The 24,094-nt window shown below is 42.1% G+C and overlaps 1 protein-coding gene and 1 gene segment (V, D, J or C); both read right to left on the bottom strand.

The window, feature by feature from the left end:
- The window catches only part of LOC101176838, a 160,310-nt gene that overhangs the window by 35,565 nt on the left and 100,651 nt on the right, over positions 1-24,094 (bottom strand).
- LOC100592228 (trypsin-2) lies at positions 2,952-7,274 on the bottom strand. 3 transcript variants are annotated; one of them, XM_030825930.1, is made up of 6 exons: positions 6,461-6,500; positions 5,279-5,438; positions 4,894-4,935; positions 3,978-4,231; positions 3,453-3,589; positions 3,003-3,155 (listed from the first exon to the last, which is right to left on the bottom strand). In XM_030825930.1, the coding sequence occupies exons 1-6, from the start codon at positions 6,498-6,500 to the stop codon at positions 3,003-3,005; spliced, it is 786 nt and encodes a 261-aa protein (XP_030681790.1). The 3 variants fall into 3 exon arrangements, with proteins under 3 accessions (XP_012367614.1, XP_030681791.1, XP_030681790.1); XM_012512160.2 differs by lacking the exons at positions 4,894-4,935; positions 6,461-6,500 and adding an exon at positions 7,193-7,274 and having other exon boundaries at positions 2,952-3,155; XM_030825931.1 differs by lacking the exon at positions 4,894-4,935 and having other exon boundaries at positions 2,952-3,155; positions 6,461-6,507.

The following is a 24,094-nucleotide window of genomic DNA, read 5'->3' as shown; positions in this document are numbered from 1 at the left end:
CACCATGGAATACTATGCAGCCATGAAAAGAATAAAATCATGTCCTTTGCAGCAACGTGGATGGAGCTGGAGACCATAATCCTAAGCAATTTAACATGGGAACAGAAAACCAAATATCATGTTCTCATGTATAAGTAGGAGCTGAGCATTGGTTAAAAATGGATATAAAGATGGGAAGAGTAGACATTGCAACTACTAGAGGGAAGAGAGAAGGAGGGTGGAAAGGGCTGAAAAAATACCTATTGGGTACTATGCTCAGTGCCTGAGTGAGGAGATCATTTGTGCCCCAAACCTCAGCATCATACAATATACCCACGTAACAAACCTGCACATGCACCCCGTGAATCTAAAATAAAATTTGAAATTATTTTTTAAAAAATGGGGCCTGGGCCAGAAGCAGTGGCTCATACCTGTAATCTTAGCACTTTGGATCACTTGAGGTCAGGAGTTCAAAACCACACCGGCCAACATTGTGAATCCCTGTCTCTAATAAAAATACAAAAAAAAAAATTAGCTGGACATGGTGGCCTGCATCTGCAATCCCAGGTACTTGGGAGGCTGAATCACTTGAACTCGGGAGGTGGAGGTTGTAGTGAGCAGAGATCATGCCACGGCACTCCAGCCTGGCTATTGTTCAGCCAGAAGGATATGTTTTGTGTGAAGGCTGAGGTGGGGGCTCTTCGGAGCCTCTTTGAGAAGGAGGCCGTAAGCCGTGGCGGTGGACGGAGTTGTAGCTTTCTGCCTCTTTGCCCTTTGCTCTGGACCCACAGGTGAAGAGTACCAGACTCGATCCCAAGCACACACTCTGCAGACCTTCACGTCATGGTTTCATGTGAGCACATGTACTGGGAAAGCTGTGTGGCCTGAGCAAATGCAACCACATGGCCTGACTCTCACACAGTATTTTGTCTTGGATTTTGAATGATAAGCATTATTTTTGCTTGTTTTGTGTTTTTGGTGGTGGTGGTGGTGGTGGTGGTTTATTTTACACTGACCACTTATAAGAAATACCATGGTTATCTGTGATTTTCATGCACTGTTTCTGCTGGCAACCCTTCTGAGTGGGGGGACTCACTTTCCTGTGTAAAGAGTCTACGTGGCCCAGGTAGGAGGTGGAAGCAGCCGTCTGGAAGGCCATTGGGATCCTTATGTCTGTGTCTTGGCTTGAGGTAACCAGCTGGGCTTTGATAGGAATGATCTGAATGGAGACAGAAAACAGTGGAAACTAACACTCCTTGCCCAGCCCAGCCCTGTTTATATGAAGCGTTTGGTTCTTCCCTTGACTCTTGAGTGATGATGATATTCAGACGAGGCATTGACATTATAGTAAGAAAGGGAAAAAATGTATCTCTCTTGTCTGTCTATCTATCTATTGGATATATGTCTCCAAAAGCAGACAAACCCAAGGCTGTAAGGTGAACTAGGGTCTGGGTTTGGACTCCATAAAAACAAAATCCATGTTGAACAAAGTGATGTTTGTATGTATTGACATTCTGGGTGACCCGTGTGTATCTGTCCATTGTGTGTGAGCCCTGAGCCCTGTTTTCCTCTGAAGATAGTGAGTGGTAGCCATCTCCTCAAATGAACCACACGTCTGGAGCCCAGATGGCCCTCTCAAGATAATTGACTTTACACATTTCCTGTTTACCAAAAAAGTGTCTGATGGATACTTGGGTGAATTCCACAGCATGTGGACTGCGGTCCCCTGTGTTTGCCAGGAATGCTGTGCTCCATGTAGAGGTTTTCCTCTACTCATCACTGCAATTTGCCCGCTGCTCCGTGGACACTTCGGGGCCTGTGCCCTGTTCCTTGTAACTGGAAATGTGCTCTGAACTTGTCTGTCTCCCATGGCTGCTCCTGGCCCTTGGTACCAGCTCCCAGGGGTGTCCACAACCACTTGGGACAGAAGGTGAAGGTGGAATTTCAAAGAGAAGTTTGCTTGGATCTTTGGTGACAAGCTTGGATGAGCTACGGTACCAACATGGGCCCTTTCAGAATTGCCAGGAGGAGGCTTTGGCAGGTGCCAGAGGTGCCACGGGGCCTGCCTTCCTCTGCTGCATCCAGTGGGTGCAAGCCAGCCAACATGTGGCCAGAGTGGCTGCTCAGATGTCTTTCCCTCCACTTTTTTTTAAGGAGTCCCACATAAGTCACTTGAAGTATCTCAAAGGCAAGCAAGTTATGTGAAAACGAATCCTACCTTAGTTAATTGATCAAATGGGTGAATCCTGACCCTCTCTAGTTTCTTTCCTGGTCGGAGTGGGGAGCTGGTGTTACCTGTGGGATTCACTGTGATGTCCTACCCCAAAGGCAAAGAAGATGAAATTGCAGCATGCAGAGCTGGGCTTGATTCCCAAGTCGCAATCTGGCTCCCACTATGATAGGCGGAACATCTCTCTAGCCTGCTCATAGAGATGGAACTAGGGAATTGAGGGAAGAGTTTGGGGGCCAGGGAGATTTTCTTGAGTCTGATTTTCCAGGTGAATGAGAAGGGATGGCTTGGTTGAGGGTTTTGTGCTGACACATTCCTGGGAGAGGCATGTCATCACCGACAGCATTTGTGATTCTTGTTGTATTTTAGCAATAAGATTCTGCTGGTCAGATTTTTTGGGCCACCTGGAAGATGTTGACACCTTTTCTGTGCTGTGATTGTTCTGAAGGTAGAGTAGCTCTACCCACTGTGAGGAGCCCAAATAAAAATCAATACCCCCCCGCCACAAAGACCACCTTTCAGAAACACACTTTTCTCTAGAAAACAGTGCCCCCCTTTCTCCCAAGCTTCTTCTTATTTTTGGAATCCATCTGTTTGTATGTGCTAATCTAGTGTACCATGGAACGCATTTTGGGAGACGGGGGCTCTGCTTACCTTTAAGGGGGACAGTCGTGTCTGACTTGAGATGGAGGATGCTTTCCAGTGTGAAGGAGTGAGAGGGAGCAGGCACAGACACAGACAGTGAGAGCAGGGTCACTTTATTGGTATAGAGACTGCAGAGGCACTGGGGGCTTTAGCTGTTGGCAGCTATGGTGTCCTTAATCCAGTCCACATAGTTGTAGACCTTGGTGTAGACTCCAGGCTTGTTCTTCTGGGCACAGCCATAGCCCCAGGAGACAATTCCTTGGAGCTGTCCATTGGAGACCACAGGGCCACCAGAGTCACCCTGGGGAGAAGAAGGGACAAGTTGTATGGAGAGATGGAGGAGGAATATAGCTACATTTACTCTGAACCTTAAAAGACCCCTTTCCAGCCAGCTCTGTGGCCCCAGGTCCTTCTCACGGTGGCCCATTCTCTGTTCTTCCTAAGCAGACAGCTTGCAGCCCAAGGGAGCCTTCCTCACTTCTCCATGGGGGCACTGCAGGGAGCCTCCTCCGCTCCACCGCCTTGGGAGTTCCAGTCATTTTCCCTGGCGGGGCCTGGGTATCAGTGGGAGCCTCAGCATGGGAAGGGGTCAAATCACCTGGCAGGAATCCTTGCCTCCCTCGAGGAAGCCCACACAGAACATGTTGCTGGTAATCTTTCCAGGGTAGGAGGCTTCACACTCAGCCTGGGTCAGCACAGGAGCGTCCAGGCACTGCAGCTCATCTGGGTAGTCAGCTGTGAGGATCAGGAAGAGATCAAAGAAAGAAATGTGGGTTAGGCCAGGGAAAGAGTCAATAATGTAGGATGGAACATTGAAGAGGAACACTGTCCCTGGAGAGGACTCCAAAACATAAGTCCTGGCAAGGGATTCTGGCTTTTAGTTCCCAGAATGATCATTGTTGAACCCCTCCCAAACGTGATCATAGCTCGTTCTCCATTTGTCCTGACTATTGATTTTAGGATCCGAGTCCTTGAGAATTTGCATCTCTCTGGTGCCCAGTGCAGAGCCTGTGTGTAATGGGCACTAGAAATGTGTCTTAAGCTTGGATTCAAGTTAAGGGGCATGGTTTGTTCTGGAAATTGTGGGATGGAGGGAAGCAGAGGGACAAAGGGTCCCACTCACCACCAGAGCTCAGAGTGTTGCCCCAGCCGGAGATGAGGCACTCGGTGCCAGCAGCTGGAGGGGCGGTGGGCAGAGAGATGGTGGACACGCGGGCATTGATGACTGCACGTGAGGACAGCTTGATCAGCAGGATGTCATTGTCCAGAGTCCAGCTGTTGTATTTGGGGTGGCGGATGATCTTGGCTGCATTGATGAACTGTTCATTCCCCTCCAGGACTTCGATGTTGTGCTCTCCCAGTCTCACCTGGATGCGGCTGATGGGCAGGGCAGGCATGGTGAAGCCCTTCTCCCACGGCCAGGGCACCCATCCCACCTTTGCATGGGTCCGTAAGCTCCCTGCTCATGGACAGCTCTGGAGGCATGGGGTGGGGTGTGTGGCCATATCACATGGGCAGGAGAGCGATGTGGGTCAGTGCAGATGTGAGACCCAGGAACTTTCTGCTTCAGAGGTTGGTGGTAGTGGGGTGGGGAAGAGTCAAAGGGATCCCACCAGAGGCTGCTCCTCAATCTGCCTTCCCAGACTCTTTCCCACAATCTCCATGGTCACTAGCACTGTGGGCACAAGGAGCTCCTTGAAGTTTTCCAGCATTCTTCACCCCAGGCCTTTGCTAACTGTGCACAGTGCCTGCTCCTCCCTGGGTTCTCGGCCTGGTGAGTGCCACCCTTCTGTGTAATCTAATCCAAGGGTAGCCATAGCATTAGCATCTCCTGGGAACTTGTTAGAAATGTAAATTGTTGGTCCTTACCCACACCTACTGATCAGAACCTTGGGGATGGGACCCAGTGATTTGTGCCTTAACAAGCCTGCAGGGTGTTCTGATACATACTCAGGTTAGAGAGTTCTTGGTGTAGGCAGCGGTTCTCACCTCTGTCTATACACTCTAGAGTTACCAGAGGTGGAGTGTGAAATACTGACTGATATTCACACCCTCTTCCTGGAAATTTTGAGTTAATTGCTCTGGGATAGTACACAGGCATCAGTATTTTTAAATACTCCTTCTTAGGTGGCTTTAATGTGTAGCTAACCAGCAAAAGGTACTTGCCTGCTTTTCTCACCACCCCAAGATCATCCCTGCCTGCTTTTATGACCACAACCTTGCTGTTTCATGGATTTGCTGGGGTGTGAGAGGTTCCTGTCTTGTGTTCACTCTCTGCTCTGGACAGTCAGCTGCTGCCAACAAGTTTTCTTCTCCACCACCTCTCCCATCCATCTTACCCACCCTCAGTAGTTCCCTGGGCAGAAGCAAAGCTCTCCCAGACAGCCTGGCTGGGAGCTTTGCAGTCAGGTGCCCCACACTTACGACTTGTAGCAGTGAGCTGCTGACACCACCCACTGTTCGCTGATGAGGGAGCCACCGCAGAAGTGGTAGCCAGAATTCAGGGACACCTGGTAGGGGACAGAATTCTCCTCACAGGTGTAGCCCCCAACGATCTTGTCATCATCGTCAAAGGGGGCAGCAACTGGGTTGGAGATGAGAAGGGAGAAGGCAAGTTAGTAGCATGTTACAGGTGGTGCTCCCAGCCTTTGGTTGCTTCCTGCTAACTAGAAATCCTTAACAAGCACCGTGAATCTAGGCAAGGGAGGGAGCTCTGCCACCCATGGTGAGCATCACTGCATGTGTCTCCCAAGTCTCTGTGTCTGCAGGGCACATAGCTAGGTACCCTGTGGGGGCTCAGATCTCTCCTGGGGTCACCAGGCTGTGGACACAAAGGATGTCCTCAAAATGCTTCCAGTGGGATAGGAGTTGGGATGTGGTTGTCTCACCCACTGAGTGCTTCTTTTATTCATCACTTGTGTACTTCCCCTGGCTATTTGAACCGTGGATTGTCAGGATACTTTGGCCAAGCTAGGGAAACCTCTGGCTGCGTAGACCTGGCCATGACCATCTTCCCCCATAGCTCAGATATGTACAGTCAGGGCAGAGTTGACGGCAGACCCCAGGTTCACTTTGGCAGAACAAAAGTAGATGTTGTTATTGGCCAATAGAACAGCAATCCTTACCTTGGCTGCATGGCTGGAAATGTTAAAAATCACCTGGGAACCTTAAAATCCCAGAACACAGGCTGCACCCCAGACAAATGAAGTTAGAACTTGTAGAGTCGAGTCTCTGGCATGAGTAATTGTCCAACCTCCCCAGGTGCATTTGAGGTTAAGAGTAGCTATAATGGTGCTATTTTAGTGCTGCAGGAGCCAAGCCTGAAGCCAGCTGCTTCATTTCGTGGGCCGGCCCCATCTGGCCTCCCTTCCCAACTTGTCCAACCATAGCTTGGGTATGGATGAATGACAGTGGTGGGAGTGAAGTCAGGGAGAAGTTGAACAGGTGAGGCTTAAAAAGAGCCCAAGGAGGATGGGAAGGAGAGATGCCAGATGGAGGAAATAGAATATCAGAGCACAGTCAAAAGAGAGAGGTGGCAAGAATGGCAGGGCATGTGTTTCCCAGGAAAGGGGGTGGGTGAGGCCTGAGGCAGGGCATGAAACTCACCAGCAGCTCCCACAAAGGCAAGGATCAGGAGTGAGTTCATGGTGGTAGAGTGTGCCTGACTGGTGGTGGAAGGCCTGTCCTTATACCTCCCAAGGATCAGGAGAGGAGGTGTCTGTGAGGTGAGGGTCACCGCTCCTCCCAGCACAAACACACCTGCAGCTTTCCCCTTCCTAGGGTCTTGCATCAGCTTGGCTATGTTTGGCCACTCTGGGTTTTTGATTCACAGATAATAAGGATACTTGCCTTCTGAGAGCAGAGAGGGAGACCCGCTGTTTCCTGGAAGGATGCTGGGATGGTAAAGACAGGGGAAGCCAAGCCCCGGATCACACAGCTGGGCTTTCTTAGGCCCAGGAGAGGAGAGTTAGAAGGAGGGAGAATGGCCTGGCTGTTTAGGAATCTTTTTAACTATTGGGGATATATTTAATGTACTTAAGGAAGGACAAGCGTTGGTAACAAGCTTGGCTTTTCAGCATCCTGGGGCCCCCATGAGAGGAGCAAAGTCTTATCTAAGGCTCATTCCTGTGAATATGAAGATGCTTCTCTCCAGTCACTGTGGGGGAAGGTCAAATCCAAGGCTTTGGGGAATGAGAATTCCAGCACTAAGGGGTAAGGAGAAGGGAGACTCAGCATTCCATAGGATTCTGGGCTTCCAGATGGCTCTCCTTCCTACCAAGGCTTAAGGATGGGAAGTGTTTCAAAGAAAGAGGGGGCACAGTTTCTGTAGGAGCTTTCTCAGTGCATCTGGAGGATGGAAAACCAATGGTGCACTCCTCCCCTTCTTCAATGTGAAGACATTTGTCTCTCTCATATGCATCCTGTCATAGGTTCTTTTTATGCAGCCTCATGGTTGTCCTTGCAACCTGCTCTCAGGGTGATTCAAACTGACCCACCTGCTTGGGCCTGACAGCCTGAACCAGAATTACATGCCCGTGATCACATGTCAGAGTTTGGACCATGGTAAATCTGGGATACGATCTGATCTGAGAATCAGCAGTAGGTAGAGATTTGAGCACGTGGTAATTGGGTGACATATTGGGTTCAATAATGAAGATGTGGAGGGGTGGGTCTAGAATTTTCTATTTTTGATGCAGTGAGATTATGCTTGGCTCAGTACAAAGTGAAACTTCCCAGAGAATATCCTGATTTGGGCCCTACCAAGGCTATTAAGACACAGTCGTGTAATTGACTGAGGCACAACTTGGCCAGAGCAGTGTGGAGATGGAGACACTGTCTGCGCTCAGGTCTAATGATGTAAGGAAAGGAGGAGCTTCCTTATGAGGGTGCCTTCCCTTCTCAGCAACTCTGAGCTCAGGCTGGTGATGGGCAGGAGTGAGTAGAGTTCAAGTTTGGATTCTTTGAAAGGTAAAAGAAGCAGAGATGTTCTAGAGATGGTGGAGAAAATTGGAAAAGCTCAGAAACTTGGTGGTGAAATTGGACACAGCCAGGGGGCTAGAGGGAGGAAGCAAATGGAAACCAGAGGGAATTGGAAAAAATGCCAAAGTGGGGCCCATGGTGTTGAGAGGACACACGGAGTACCTTCGGTTTCAGCTCCTGGTATGGCCGCTGAGCCAGCTTCCCCAGAGGCAGGAGACCCATTGCTTGGAGACCCCCTCTCCACCTCATACCCCCTCTAATCACTGATGGGCTCATACCTAACACTGCTATGCTTAGATGGTTCAAGGTGCCTGACAGCTTTACAAGAGTTTTCATGTAAGCAACAGTGGTACATTACTTTTCATTTATACTGAGTTTCACACTTTAACTTCCCACAAACATGCTAATTGTGATTTGTGCAGAGCAAAACTGTTTCCATTTATAGAGCAAGAGACTGAGATTCAGAAGCATTCTGTCTTGCCCAAGAATACAGATCTTGGCAGAGCTGACCATAAGGCCAACGGAAACCATGGAGAGTGTTGTGAAGTGTGGGAATTGCATCTAAAAGGAGGTATCTAAAAGGAGATTTATTGAGGATCAAGGCAGAGGTCCCCAGAGGACAAACTGTACATCTGATTCCTTCCTAGTGCTTTTCTTCCTGGCAGAAATAGATGATTGAATTCATCTTTCTCCTGGCACCTAGTCTCAGAGCATTACCTTGCCACAGTTCCAGACCCATCCAGGCCCTGACTGCCATGTAGATGACACACCTCTCTGCTCACCAATAACTTGCCAAGCCTGAGGTAGCCAGGTTTTGGAGCATTGATAAAATGGGCTTTTCCTTTGTTGTCCCTAAACATGTTGTTTCATTTTGTCCCCTTGTTCTGGGGTCTTCACAGAACACCTGCCTTAGAGGATAAGGAGAGCCTCTTGCTCTAACAACTGTAGATACTAGTGTGCACTAAACAGGGAGGTGAACCTTGGTAGAAGATGGAGAATTTTTTTGGAAAAGGGGATTTTTGGATCAATGCTTGTGGTTCTGACTCTCTGTCTGAAAGGGAACACCCAAGAATATGAGGATTTTCTGTATCTAGAGCTTGAAGACTAGCCCTCTCCAGTATTTTGCGCTCTTCCTTAAATGATCACAGTATTGTCTGAGGTCAGCTTTCTTCAGAAAGGAATGACCTTACAGGCAGAGAAGATAGCTCTAGGTGGAGACTGTTACCTCATACTGTAGACTCAGATGTAGGATAGGTTCAGATCCACCTGCCCAAGCTCAATTTGGAGGACATGTCATTCTTGTTACTGTTCATTCTGAACTGTAGATTTCTTTGTCTACTTCTCTAAGACATCTTTCTGGCTTGTATTTAGTGCTTAGCACACTAAACCACTTCCTTTAATTTTGATAACAGTGAGTCATTTCTGTGTGCTTACTATATAGCACATAACTTACTATACAGCGTGTAACTCATGTAAGTTAAGAATGTTTTTTCATTTTATGATCACAACCACCTATGGGCTTGCCCATTTTACAGATGATCAAATGAGCTTTCTGGAGATGAAGTGACTTGCTCAAGGCCACACAGCCAGGAGGTTTTAAAGATGGGATGTAAGTATGGTGGTCCGACTCTAGGGCCTCCATGCTGTGCCATAGGGCATTCTGCTTTGCCTCCTCCGAGCTGATCCTTGGTGCAGCCTCACTGAGGTGGTAGGCAGCAGATATTGTTCTCTCCTTTTTACAGATGAACAATCTAAAGCTCAGAGGTCAAGTGACTTCTCCAGGGTTACTTGTCTAAGGAAAGCAGAGATCATACTAGAACCTTCCCTATTCAGACAAAGTTTGTTCCCCTTCATGTTGCTACAGAGTTGAGTCTTTCAGACCTCCTAGTAGTCTGCAAAGTGTCAGATTCCAAATTCTTTTTTTTTTCTTTAACACTTTCTTCTCCATATCCCACCAGACCTTTCTCCTACGTTCTTACTGAACTCCTCCTTGGGTTCCAGTATCCTTTATCATTCCCCAACCAGATTGTCAGATTTTAGGCTGTCTTCCCCCCAAACTCCCAGCTCCTGTCCTCATCCATTTTTTTTTTTTTCTAAGCTACTTATCTCCCCCATGGCACAATTTCTCTTTATCCAATAAGGAATTGTTTCATTACTATCTCATCCCAGGAATCGTTGAATCTGGAGAGTGAAGGGAGTGCTCTGTGTGATTCAGAAAAGTCTGACTTGTAAGATGGAGTCGCAGAGCGTGAACTGGTCAAGGCTGATCAGCTAAATGGAGTAGCCCATTCCTCCCGGCCTGCCTCCTTCCCCTCTTGACTGCCTCTTGCCCCTTCTTCTGCCTGCCCAGCTGCTCCCCACCTTGAAGCCATGGAAGACATGCAAGTTTTATGCCCAGAGGGAAGTTTATAGTTCTGTTTATTCTTCAGGCTTCCATGTATGGGTAAATGGGGAAGCCTCTAGCACTTGAGACTAAACCTACAGTATTTTAAGGATAGATTGATTGCTGTAATATGATGGTGAGTCTTTCTGTTCACATTTCAGCCACTCCTTGACCGCTCTCTTGTTTGGCCTATTAGAGCTGCTTAAGTGAGTCCAGGCTCCCTTAGACAACAAGCAGAAGAAAGCCAGGACAGAGTGCAGGAGAAATACCCATGTAGGTTCTTATTATTGTAACATCTAGGATCTGTTTCATGATACTCAGAGTTTAATATGTGATGTGTGCATTTATTTTTCTAAATTATGCTATCTCTAGACTGAGGCTCACAAGCTAGGTTTGGTGATAAATCCAGTCAACTGGGTTCCTTCTACTCATTTAGCTTATAAAAGTCTAGACTGTGTCATCCATTTGGAAGGCAGCCAATGGGTCAGTCATTTCCTTAAGATCATCTTGGCCAGGAGGGCCTTCAAAAGGCTCCTAAGGCTCAGAACTGAGTGCTCCATCCACACAGGCACCAACACAATTCCAACTGAGAACCTTCCACCCAAGGGCCACTGTGTTTGAGCACGTTCTGCACTTTCCCTCTCTGTAGAACCCATATCATCTGTTCCATTTCCCAGTCTTGGGTAAGGCAGCAGAAGCGGGTTGGCACATGACATGTGTACCTTTCTATTCAAATACAAAGCTTGTTATCTGTAGTCCTCCTACAGTTCTGTAAAACACTGGAACTTATTCCTCCTATCTAGCTGTAATTTTGTGTCCTTTAATCTTTTTGTATTCTCCCCCCAACTAAAACATAAATTTAAAACAAGAATAAAAAATATAGTTTGAAGTGCTTATTCCTTTCCTTTTAGAATAATCTAGTTAATTTTCTTATGGGCTTAGATTATCTAAACTCGAATGCCTTTGTAGAGTTTTCCTCCAGGGAAATCCACTGCAGCTGTATTAATTTTCCTCTTATCTTTGAAATATATTTATTTCTCGCAAATATTTATTGAATTCCTGGAGGGATATTCCAAGAGTTCTTCTAGGCTATTTGGAAGCAGCTATGAAGAAGACAGAAAAGATTCTTGTTTTCAGTGCATTCATGTATACATGTGCATGCATTTATGCATATGTGAGGAGGTATAGAAATGGGATGCACATATATCGCTTTCAGTAAATGATGAGTACATATTACTAAAATAGGATAAAGTGATAATATAATATGGGATGACTGCTGAAGTGCTGTTACATACAGTGGTCAGGAAGGGTCTCTTTGGGGAGGTGGCATTTAAGTTAACACCTGAATAAAAAAGAACCAGCCATCTGCAGGTAGAGTTAGGAGGGCTTTCATGATTTCCTTCTGAGTCTGCAACAGAAATAATTCAATGCACACAACCAATTGCTATTTAAAATTAAATAACTCTGTCATCTAGCCTATGGATATATACCTTGTCATGGGTTTTGATTGTATGAAAGATGGTCATCAGTATATTGAACTATTCTTATTAAAATTAATGTAAAATATTTTTGACATGAAATGATATTCATGAAATATTGTTAGGTTAAGCAAATAAATTCTAAAACTACATATTATATGATCTAATTTTATTAAATTGAGTGATTTTGACTTTTTTATTTTGATAATATGCATATTTTATAATACCACAAATTTTTTTATTTAATTAAAATAGCTAAAAGAGAAACAATTTTAATAATAAAATTTTCTGAGAGAGGGCCATACTTATTCTTGAGTAAGGAATTGCCAGTTGTAAAATATGTTTTTATAGTGAGAAATACATTTAGGTAGCAACTACACTAATTGCGTATTTTGTCTCTATGTGCTTTTTATACAGATAATTGAATCACTTTCTTATAAAAAAACCTACATTTAAAAACTCACTATTATTCTTATTTTCTATGGAGAAATTAAGGCATGGAGAAATTGTGTAACTTGTTAAGGTTACACCTAGTGTTAAAGCAGAAGAACCAAGTTTTAAACTTAGGTCTGTCACTTGACGAAGTTCAAGTTCCTAACCACAGTGCTTTACTGCTTTTAAAGAGGCAATTTTATAATATAGGAAGGTGCTTCATAATCCAAGGCTTCACTGTAGGTAAATTTGTCAACTTCCTATGGTAGTGGGAGCATGGGCCGGGAAGGTAAGCTAGCAATGAACCCATGAGATAAAACAGGTATACATGTGCATTCCTGTGACATGGAGAATTAGTACATGTGGAAACTGGAGAAGGCCCATGGGACCTTATATGGACCAGAAACTAGATAGGGATCACTGCTTTATACAGCAAGGTACACAAAGAGATACACAGTTAGTGAAAGGATGAGCTAGAAAACTAATCCTAGAAGCAATTAACAGAGAATATTATTTATCTTGGTCTTAGCTTTGGGTGAAGGATTTTAAAAACTTTCCTCCAAATATTCATGGTCGCTGAACAGTCAGCCCATTGGGGTTTGAGATAGACATTCTATGACCAAGAAGATATATACTGAGAATTATAAAATGATATTAGGTCTGTAGCACCCCAATTTCTTGACAGAGGCAAACATAAATATTTCCTAGAAAACCCACTTTTACTCCAGTATTTAAAGAATTCTGAAAGATGAATTCACATTAACTTACATAATGCACGAGGAAATAGGCTACCCTGAGTGAGAGCCAGCAGACTACTGGAAACCAGATGCAAAAAGGCATCAAATGCTGGCACTGTCAGATAATGGAAATAATAATTCCCAGTAGATGCTTAATATACTTAGAAAATAATTTTAAAATACACAATGAACAAGATGCTTTCAAAAATATCCACTCATATTTGTAAATGACCCAAGTGGATTTTCTAGAAATAAAAATTAATATAATTTAAATGAACAAAGTCAGTTGAAAGATTAAATTAGAGGTTTACTGGAGCTGAGGTATGAATTAGTAAACTAAACAGTTGTTTTAAAGAAATTACCCAGATTGTAGCATAGAGAAGCAAAAAGAAGAAAAATATGACTGAATAGGTAAGGAGACTAGATGATAGTATGAAAGAAAATTTAACATAAGATATAGCTATACTTCTGGCCATCTCTTCTTCAGTAAAATGTGGACAACAATCAGGTATGCCAATTTAAGTTTTGGCCCCGAGAGGATTTCCCTTCACCACTACCTTTCCGAACCATACTTGGTTAGACTGTAATGATCCCTCCAGAATAATGTGAAGACCCATCTAAAAACATGAACTCATGTTTCTCAACTGGAAATATGGAATTTCCATGAAACTTGGGTGTGGTTTGAAGGTAAGAGGAGAAAAGTATGAATGGGTACCATGAGACTCTGAGATGTGCTCTTGAAATTGAATTGTGCCTTTTTCCAGCTGTGCTTAAGTGTGGTCTTGATTATGTATTTTCCATTTAATAACAGAGAGAATGCTCTGGGCACAGCCAAATTTACAGTTTTGCATACCAGATAATACCTTGTTCTGAATGCCATTATGAGACATCCATTTGAGAGCCAGGAGCAACTTTTCAAAAGAAGAAGGGGGATTGTGGGCTGGTAAGAGTATGGCTTTACACCAAAACTCTGCACCTGTCTGCAGGGTAATTCTCCAGGTGGCCTTGGACAAACTCAGTACTCCCCTATTTCTTGCTTGTAGTTCTCAAGAATAACTGTACAATGTTCTGGGAATGTAACATCCTGAGATAAGGAGGAACTGGCCAGAACAGCCAGGGCTCTGTTGCAGTCCCTTCTAGAAATAGAATGTCCTTCAATGCTTTGCCAAGCATGTCAAGTTGCTCTAGGATATAAAACCCAGGGTGGCGCTCTCTGAGGTCCCTCAGTGGCAGTGCAAGTAGGGAAGGCACAGACAAGATTTCATCCACACTGGGCATCTTTCCTGAGCCTAGTGGGACTGGCTTTCCCTGAATCTTAGGCCTCTGTTTTCCCTTGCTGCCTGTATGTGAGTAATAAAGACTGCTCATGTAATTTGTGTGTATGAGCATTCTTTCTCTCTGGGATCTGGAAAGCAACAAAAGCATAGCCCAAGATGCAATGGTCTGAAGTGCAAATCAGGGCACAGCAAACCTGTTCCACACTGCCTTGTGATTCTTGTATTGGGGAATGTCAGGAGCTCCACAGAGCATCAGTATCTACCATAGGCTCTTCAAGAACAACTGGGTTTGCTATGGCCCAAGCAGCAGGAAGCTTTCATCATGGGCTTGTTCTGCCACAGAACCCTCTCTTGCACTGGCCTCAGTTTTACAGATTACATAGTAAATGGAATAGAGTAGCACAATCAAATGCAGTATATCCAAAGTTTAATTCAAAGTTCAAAGAGTAAGCATTGCACTTCTTTCTCCGTGGTAGATGATCTAAGGTGCAGCAGCTTACTTCTTACATATGGGCCACTCCAAAATTCAACAGTATAGAAGGTTCCTGAACTCTGCAGATTTTATATTGGCCTGGGATGCATGTGTCATATTGTCATATTGAAGCATCTAGAGGGCGTTATCATTCCTATTCACTGAGAACAACCAGATGTCATTAATGTAATGTACCAGCTTTGTTTCAAGATGACTAAAGTTCTTCCAAAATATATTATGATAGAAAACCAGCTAAAAAGAGCCTTGAGATAAAACAGTTAAAGGTTATTACTGACGCTGCCACTTGAAGGAAACTGTATCTGATTGTTTTTACTGGGTATTTCTGAGCACGCTTCTAGAAGAAATTTTACCCTCAGCTTTCCAGGAGCCACTCTTCCTGCCTGTGGATAGAACACTCCAGCTAGTCCTACAGATGCTCTCCTCATCCCCAGTCTACCCATTCATACCCATGCCCACCCACAAGCACAGAAACAGCTGTGTCTGCCCAAGAGCTGTGGTTTCCTCCTTCTGTCCCACCTTAGCAGGGCCTTCAGGCTCATGTGAGAGGAGCTGGGTAGGAGAGAGCTGAGGTTCTTGCTCAGATCTTTGATCTGTGCCCTGCACTGTGTCTTCAACGCTGCAGAGGTATATGCTGCTGTCTTCAGGGCTCATGTTGCTCACAGTCAGAGTTGAGAATGATAGGTTTGGGCGGCTGATGGGAAACTTGTCAATGACAAATCCACTCTCATATGTGGCCTCAGAGCCCTGATTTGCAGTTGCAATCATTGTCAGGCTCTGTCCAGGTTGCTGACGGTACCAGAACATCATGGTGACTTGGCTATTGACTTGACACTGGATCGTCAGGGAGGTTCCACGTTGACAGATATCCCTGCTTGGCTTTTGAGAGACGACAGCACTGAACACAGAGCCTAGTTCCAGAGAGATATTCATGAGGACCGACAAGCTTGGGGTCAGACATCTCCCCAGGCAGGAAGGTCTCTGCTTTATCTCTCCAATACCACCTCAGCTCCCAAAGGACCCCAGGGCACTGCCTCCTTTTTATTGTGCCAACAATTACTCTGTTGTGGTCCTTTAATCTAACATATCCCCTTCATCTTCTGTCTGGTGGCTTCAGACTCTCTGGAGAGAAAGTCTTTCCACCTCTCCACCCAGTGTTAACATTAACCCCAGACTCCTCACAAGACAAGGCTCATACCTAGTCCCAGGAGAAGGAGCAGGAGACTCAGCATCTTCAAGTGATGGCCTTTGCCCCGAGAAAAGGCACTAAGAAGTGAAACTCAAGTTCATCTTTCCTTCCTACAGCGTAGTTCCTTCCCACTCTGTTTCCCTCCTCTAACAGGTGGTTGAGTTTCTGCATGATATGCAAAAATCAGTCTTCCCCCTGGTGGAACTGTGTGGCTCTGCACTAAGGATGAGTCTTCATGCACAAGCCTCGCAGCACGCACCAGCCACTCACCACTGTTCTCCCATCACTTTTCCATCTGTCATTACTGAACACCAGTCTGTGCTACTGTCTGGGTGTAGAGCAAAAAGTGGGTTGCAGAATTGACTTCAAAGAACTAAAGGTAATATGTTAGAATATAAAGGAACTTCATAACAGTATTTCAGCTGTCTACTGGGTCTTCATGGTTGTCCCAAACTGAACTCATTCCTCCCACAACACATACACACACCAATAAACGGGCTCTTATTCCTCAATTCCCCTCTTCCAACAAATGGCATCCCTGCTCTTCTTGCATGTTAGGTTCATGAGTTCCATAAGTCTCTTTTTTTCCTCACCTACCTTGTTTGTCAATTCACAAATTAAATGCATTGTCTCTTATATCTCTTCCCTTGTTTCAGTTATCACAGTCATAACTATTTTTCTGTCTTTGCTTAATTCCTGAATACTTGTAATATGGTTCCTTCTATTCTAATTCAAATCAGTCTAGGCTACGAAACAGATCATGTTTGTGTAAAACTTGACCACAATGGTATGATCTTTTTCCATTATCAAGCTGATTTCTCATATCATGTAACTGCTTAAAATAGTTCATTTTTGCATAAAAGCAGAGCTAAGTTTTTGAGCACTTGCTCTACTTTTCATACATTTAAGTTATTTTTTTGGTTAGGCTATTTATTATTGTCACATTATTTTTACAGATTAGGAAATTTTACAGATAAGACCTAGAGACCTTAAATAACCTATCCAAGTTCATATAATCCACGAGTAAGTAACAGAGTCAGGACTCAAATCAATGCCTATGTGATCACAAATCTCAAGTGTCAATATCAACACTATCAAGTATTGTCTGACTCTTGCAGTTGCCTTTGCCTTAGTAAAGTACAGTCTGGTGGGTAACTGAGAATGATAGGTCTAACACTCTAAAGAATACTAGGAAACTCTAGAAAGACAGCCTTGCAAAAACTAACCCATCTTATTTATTTGATTCTGAGATTATCTCTATTATAAGATGTTCTATTAAATATCTAATTGTTATTTTTGGGTGCTGTTTAGTACTACCACATTAAAGGTGAAGATTGATTATAGGACTTACCTGTATTTCAAAGAAAATAGAATTGTGAAAAACAATTTACCTTCTGGTGGACAAAATGTGACACTTTAACAATATTTCAGTAACTTGTTCATATGAGGAGTGTGTGTGAAGCCTTTACATCTTATTGGGCATGCCACAGACAGTGACTCAAGATAAACTCTGCTAAGTAGAAGTAGTAAAAGGTATAGAATACTTCAGTTTTTCTTGAGATGTAGGTATATTTTTAAATCTTTTAGTCAAGTGTATCAAACTCTCTGCCAAAATAACCCAGCATCTCTTTCATTTCGTTTATCCTAAAAGCTTCTGAAAATTAACAAATGATCCCTATTCTTTACTAAATTCCAAATCTTTGCTTCTTCATCAGTGTTCTCTTTGTTTGGAAAAAAAAAAAAAAAAACAGCAAACATATTCCCCTCCCTTTTCATGCTTTGCAAACTTCAGTGGTCTCTAGATTTTTCTCCTGGGGAATGTTACGGATACTAAACTCTCATTTAATTTTAATGTGTTTATTTATTGAATTAATACATGCACCTGGTTAATGACTCAATTATAACAGAGAACAAAAGGTAAGTTCCTTCTCCAGAGACAGTCTTGTAAGTGTTTTGCTACATGTTCTTAGAAATAATAGTTCTTGCTTGTTCAAGTTGATGTAAATCTGACTCCTCCTTCTTTTACACAGAAACACACAGCCCAAACCTTCCTGTACTTCACTTCTTTAATTAGCAATGTGGTTCTTATCAGCAAAATTCAAAGTTGATTTTATTAAAAAATACACAGAATCGTGCCATTATTTTCCATTTTATTATGAGAATTTTCAAACATCTATAGAAGCTGAAAGTATTATACAGTGAACATGCACGTACCCACCGCCTAGGTTCTGGATAAAACTTACTGCTTTACCACGTAACTATCCATCTATCCATCCTTCTATTCATCCATCAATCCATCTAATTTTTTAATTCATTGGAAAGTCAGTTGAAGGCATACTTCACTTCTAAGCAGTTCAGCACATGTATAATTAACTGGACTTCAAGGTGTTTTTCAGGTAAAATTTGCATACAGCACCATGCACAAATCTTGAATACTGTTAAACAAGTTTTGACAAATGCATACACTGTGTAACCTACCAAATTATAGAATATTACCATTATCTCCAAAGTTTTCTCATGCCTTTAGTTTTCCCCACTGCTAACCCGTTAGAGGCAACTAGTGTTCTGATTTTTTCATTATAAATTATTCTTTTCTAGAATTTTATATAAATGGAATAACATCATACACTCTTCTGTGCAGTTTCTTTCACCCAGAATAATGTTTTTAAGATTTGTTCAAGTTGTGCGTATTAGTACTTCGTTCTTTTTTGTGGCAGTGGAATATGTCACCATATGGATATACTACCATTTGTTTAGCCACTCTCCTGTAGATGGACGTTCAAGATGTCTCCAGGTTTTGGCAATGATGAATTCACTTTCTGTAAACATTCCAGTTTAAGTCTTTTTTTGTAGATTCATGCTTTTGTTTCTCTTAAGTAAACACTTGGGAGTATAACTGCTGGCTCATAGGGGTAGATGATTAAAGGGGTTTAATTTTATAAAAGACTATTAGAACTTTTTCCGAATTGGTTGTACTATTATCCATTTTCACCAACAATATATGTGAGTTCTGGGACTCCAAATTTTTGCCAGCATTTGGTGTTGCCAGGTGGTTTAACTTGAGTGGGTATGTGGATGGTTAGTGGTATCTCATTGTGGTTTTAATGTGTATCTTCTATTTGTCTGCCCTTCGGCCAGTACCACATTCCTTTGATGATTGTGGGTTTATAGTAAGTCTTGATTGAAGTCAGATAGTTAAAGGACTCCAAGTGTGTTCTTTCTAAATATTGTTTTGAATATTCTAGAGTGTCAGGAGCTCAGAATAGCTGAAAAAGAGTGCTGAGGACTTAGGTACTCATTTTAACATGTTAGTCTTTTTAAAATTTCAACTTTTATTTAGATACAGGGGGTACATATGCAGATTTGTTACATGGGTATATTGCACCCAGGTAGTGAGCCAATTAAAGCAACAAGCCCAAAAGGAAAGAGTTAAGTCTTTAATTACCTCCTTCAATAGTGTAAGCAAGAGTCTAAAGCCAGAGAAATTACTGACTCCCCTTGTTCCATTTTTCCCTGTGGAAATGGCGCTGGTCAAGTGTTAGTTGGATTAGCACAGACATGGATTTGTCTCACTGTTGGGGAGCCCTGCAAGGAGAAAGTGGAAACTCACTGGGTACTCAGTGTGTAGAAAAGTGTCTTTAAGGCTCTCTCTTCCTCTCCTATTAGGAGGCCTTGACAGAGGCACCTGAAGAAGACCTCTACATAGGCCTCAGAAAAAGAGACTTAAGAATGAAGGATCCTGAGCTGGCAATATAAATATGCACAAGGGTGTGACCAGCCAGGGGGTCCTTAACTGCAACTCCCTTCAAAGACTGCAATGCATTGGCTGTGCACCAAGTCTGGGGTGGGCAGAACAGCCTCTCCACACCCTGTAAACCAGCCAGGTAAAGCCTTTGTAATTAATTATCTGTGGCCTGAAACATCATACATAGGCTTCTAACCAGGAGCGGGACTTCTCATAAATTCTTTGTGTGTTCATATTCCTTCTAGAATCAGCTTTTCGGTTTCTTAGAAAACAAAAACAATTGAGATAACAGTTGAGATTTTAATGACTGTAGATAAAATTTAAAGAGTACTAGTTTTAACATATTTAGTCTTTTTAAAATTCCCACTTTTATTTTAGATACAGGGGGTACATATGAAGGTTGGTTACATGGGTATACTGCACCCAGATAGTGAACATAGTACCCAATAGGTAGTTTTTCAACCCATGTCAACCTCCCTCTCTCTTCCCCTTAAGTAGTGCTCAGTGTCAATTGTTCCCATGTTTACGTTCATGTGTGCTCAATGTTTAGTTCCCACTTGTAAGTGAGAACGTGTAGTATTTGGTTTTCTGTTCCTGCATTAATTTACTTAGGACTATGGCCTTCAGCTCTATATATGTTGCTGCAAACAACTTCATTTCATTCTTTTTTAGGGCTGTGTGGTATTCCATAGCGTATATGTTTTCTTCATCCAATCCATCACTGATGGGCACCTGGGTTGATTCTGTGTCTTCCCTATTGTGAATTGCATGGTGATGAACATATGAGTGCATTTTGGTATAATGATCTAGTTTCCTTTGGATATATAATCAATAATGGGATTGCTAGGTGGAATGGTAGCTTTGTTTTAAATTATTTGAGAAATGTCCAAACTGCTTTCCTCAGTGCCTGAACTAATTTACATTTCCGCCAACAGTGTATAAGCATTCCTTTTGGGTGGAGTGTTCTGTATTTGTCTATTAGTTTCAACTGGTTAAGTGTTGAGTTTAAGCCCAGCATTTCTTTGTTAGTGTTCTGCCTCAATGATCTGTCTAACACTGTCAGTAGGGTGTCGAAGTTTCCTACTATTATTGTTTGGTTGTTTAAATCTTTTCACAGGCCAAGAAGAACTTGTTTTATGGATATGGGTGTTCCAATGTTGGATGAATATATATTTAGGATTGTTAGTTCTTCTTGTTGGATTGTACTCTTTATCATTATAGTAATGCCCTTCATTGTTTAATGTCTGTTTTATCTGAATAAATAAGAATTTATTTATTTAAATTCTTATAAATAAAAATTTATAAGAATAGCAACTCCTGTCCTTTTTTGTTTTTCATTTGCATGGTAGATATTTTCCCCTCTCTTTGTTTTGAGCCTGTGGGTGTTGTTACATGTGAGATGGGTCTCTTGAAGGCAATGATGGCTGCGTCTTGTGTTTTTATCTAGTTTGCCACTCAATGTCTTTTAAGCAGGTGTGTAGCCCATTTATATTCAAGATTAGTATTGATGTGTGTGATTTTGATCTCATACCCATGTTGTTAGCTCGTTGTTATGTAAACTTGATAGTGTAGTTGCTTTGTAGTGCCTGTGGGCTATGTGCTCAAGTGTTTTATGGCAGCAGGTTCTTTAGATTCCGTATTTAGCACTACCTTAAGGACCTTTTGTAAGGATTGTCTACTTAAAACAAATTTCCTCTGATTTGCTTGTCTAAGAAGGATTTTATTTCTCCTTCATTTATGAAGCTTAGTTTGGCAGGATATAACATTTTTGGTTGAATTTTTTTCAGGATGCTAAAAATAGTCTCCCGATCTCTTCTGGCTTGTAAGTTTTCTGCTGAGAAGTCTGTGGCTAGCCCGATGGGGTTTTCTCTGTATATGACTTGACCCTTCACTCTGGCTGCCTTTAGAGTTTTTTTTCTTTCACCTTGATCTTGGTGAATCTGGTGATTATTTGTCTTGGGGATAGTTGTCTCGTATAGTAACTAGCCAGGGTTCTCTGTATTTCTTGGAATTGAATTTCAACCTCTCTAGCAAGATTAGGCAATTTTTTTGGTGTTTTTCAAATATATTTTTGAAATTGCTTACTCTTTCTCCTATTTGGAATGCCGATGAGTCATAGATTTGGTATCTTTACATAATCCTATATTTATTTCCTTTTTTTTTTTTTTTTTGAGACAGAGTCTCGCTCTGTCACCCAGGCTGGAGTGCAGTGGCGCGATCTCAGCTCACTGCAAGCTCCGCCTCCCAGGTTCACGCCATTCTCCTGCCTCAGCCTCCTAAGTAGCTGGGACTATAGGTGCCCGCCACCACACCCGGCTAATTTTTTTATATTCTTAGTAGAGACAGGGTTTCACATGTTAGCCAGGATGGTCTCGATCTCCTGAACTCATGATCCACTGGCCTCAGCCTTCCAAAGGGCTGGGATTACAGGTGTGAGCCACCGTGCCTGGCCAGTTTTGTTCATTTTTTAAAATTGTTTTTTCTTTATTTTCATCTAAGTTGATTCAAAGAACTGGTCTTCAAGCTCTGAGATTCTTTCCTCAGCTTGGTCTATTCTGCTGTTAATAATTCTTATTGCATTATTAAATTTTTGTAGTAAATTTTTAAGCTCTAGAAGTTTATTTTGATTCTTTCTCAAAATGGCTATTTCATCTTTCAGTTCTTGGATCATTTTACTGGGTTACTTGGATTCCTTGGATTGAGTTTCAACTTTCTTCTGAATCTCAATGAGCTTCCTTTCTATCCAGATTCTGAATTTTGTGTTTGTCATTTCAACCATTTCAGACTGGTTAAGAACCATTTCTAGGGAGCTAGTGACCCATTTGGATGTAAGGGGATGCTGCGGTTTTTTTGAGTTGCCAGAATTCTTGTGCTGATTCTTTCTCATCTGGTAGGGTTGGTGTTCCCTTAACTGTGGTGTAAGTTGAGTATGGTCAGTTGGCTTCATTTCCGGATGCTTTCGGAGGGCCAGGGCTCTGTATAGAATCCGCATATGTGGGTGAATTCTTGCACCTGATTTCACATCCTGCATGTATTAGCACGGTAATTTTAGTGTTGTAGTTTGCGCTGTGATCCAGTAGAAGGCGCTTAAGAGTAATGGCCGGTAGCTAGGCTAACACCCAGCTTGTGTGGCTCTTGTACTTTCTTGTTCACAGGCATGCTCTGAGGTGGGTGGAGGAGAGAGATGGCCCCCTCACAAGGTTTGCTTCTAGGACTTGTGGGGAGCCACCTCCAATCCCTGGCACTGCACCTGCATTTCTTTTGTTAGGTGTTCCAGGCTGCAGGGGACTCCTGAGGCAGAGGCTGCAACAATCCATGGACATTATTTATATTTCTATATTTTAAAACTATCTTTCATTTCCTTTAGCAACTGTTTTTAGTTTTCTGTACACAAGTCTTGCATGTCTTTTGCTAAATTTAAATATTTTATGTTTTTTAATATAAATTCAGGTTTTAAAATTCAGTTATCCAATTGTTTATGATTAGTATACAAAATATAATTTTTATATGTTGTAATAATAAATTAATGTATGAACTTACTAATTTGAGTAGTTAATATAGATTTCTTTTAATATTTGCATGTAAGTAGTCCTTTCATCTCTGAAAAAGGTTTTCTTTATCTTTTGATCTTTAGTTTTTTAGTATTTTTCTTGTCTTTATACATCAGTACAATATGGAATAGAAGTGGTAAGGGTGAACATTATTGACTTGTTTATGATCTTGAACATGTTTAATATGTAAGAAATAAAAATGGGAAGACGTTTAATATTTCTGTCATTAAGTGTGACATAAGCTGTTGGTTTCTTTCAGGTGCCTTTATTAGATTGAAGAAGTCCCTTTTTTACCTAATTTTCTGAGTGTTTTCATTATAAATGAGTTTGGGATTTTACCAAATTTTTTCTATCTGTACGTATAATCAAATAGATTTTTAAAAATGTGTTAACAAGATGAATTACATTGATTGATTTTTTAATATTATACCAAACTTGCTCCTAGAACAGACTCTATTTAAATATTTGAATAATATTTTTAGATTCTGTTTTGATTTTTATTTATTGGCTTTTTGCTATACCTCTTTAATATTTTCAGGGCTATTCTGGAAAATAAAGAATGATACATTTGAAACTATTTGTCTACTTACTATATTGTAGAAGTTTACTTAAAATATAAGAAATTTGCAACTAATAGATCTGTTTTTCCTACTTCCATCCTTTAAGTTTTAGTGTCATTCTGTATTATATATATTTTATATATCCTGTAATACAATGATGAAGTTTTTACTTTAACTAGTCTTACATATGATATAGAATCTTTAAGATTCTTCAATATCTGACTGCATTTCACTACTTCTTGTGCTCTTCATTTCTTCCTCACAATCCAAGCTTCCAACTGGTATTATTTCTTTTTTACCTAAGAGAATTCCATTGCCATTTACTATCATGTAGTTCTACTGTCAATGAATATTTTAATTTTTATTTATATTCAGATAACTTTACTGTGGTATTTTAATTTTTTGCTGAATATTTTAT

Source organism: Nomascus leucogenys, chromosome 13 (assembly GCF_006542625.1).
Source record: "Nomascus leucogenys isolate Asia chromosome 13, Asia_NLE_v1, whole genome shotgun sequence".
Lineage (NCBI taxonomy): Eukaryota > Metazoa > Chordata > Mammalia > Primates > Hylobatidae > Nomascus > Nomascus leucogenys.
This window is presented reverse-complemented; position numbering and strand designations above follow the sequence as displayed.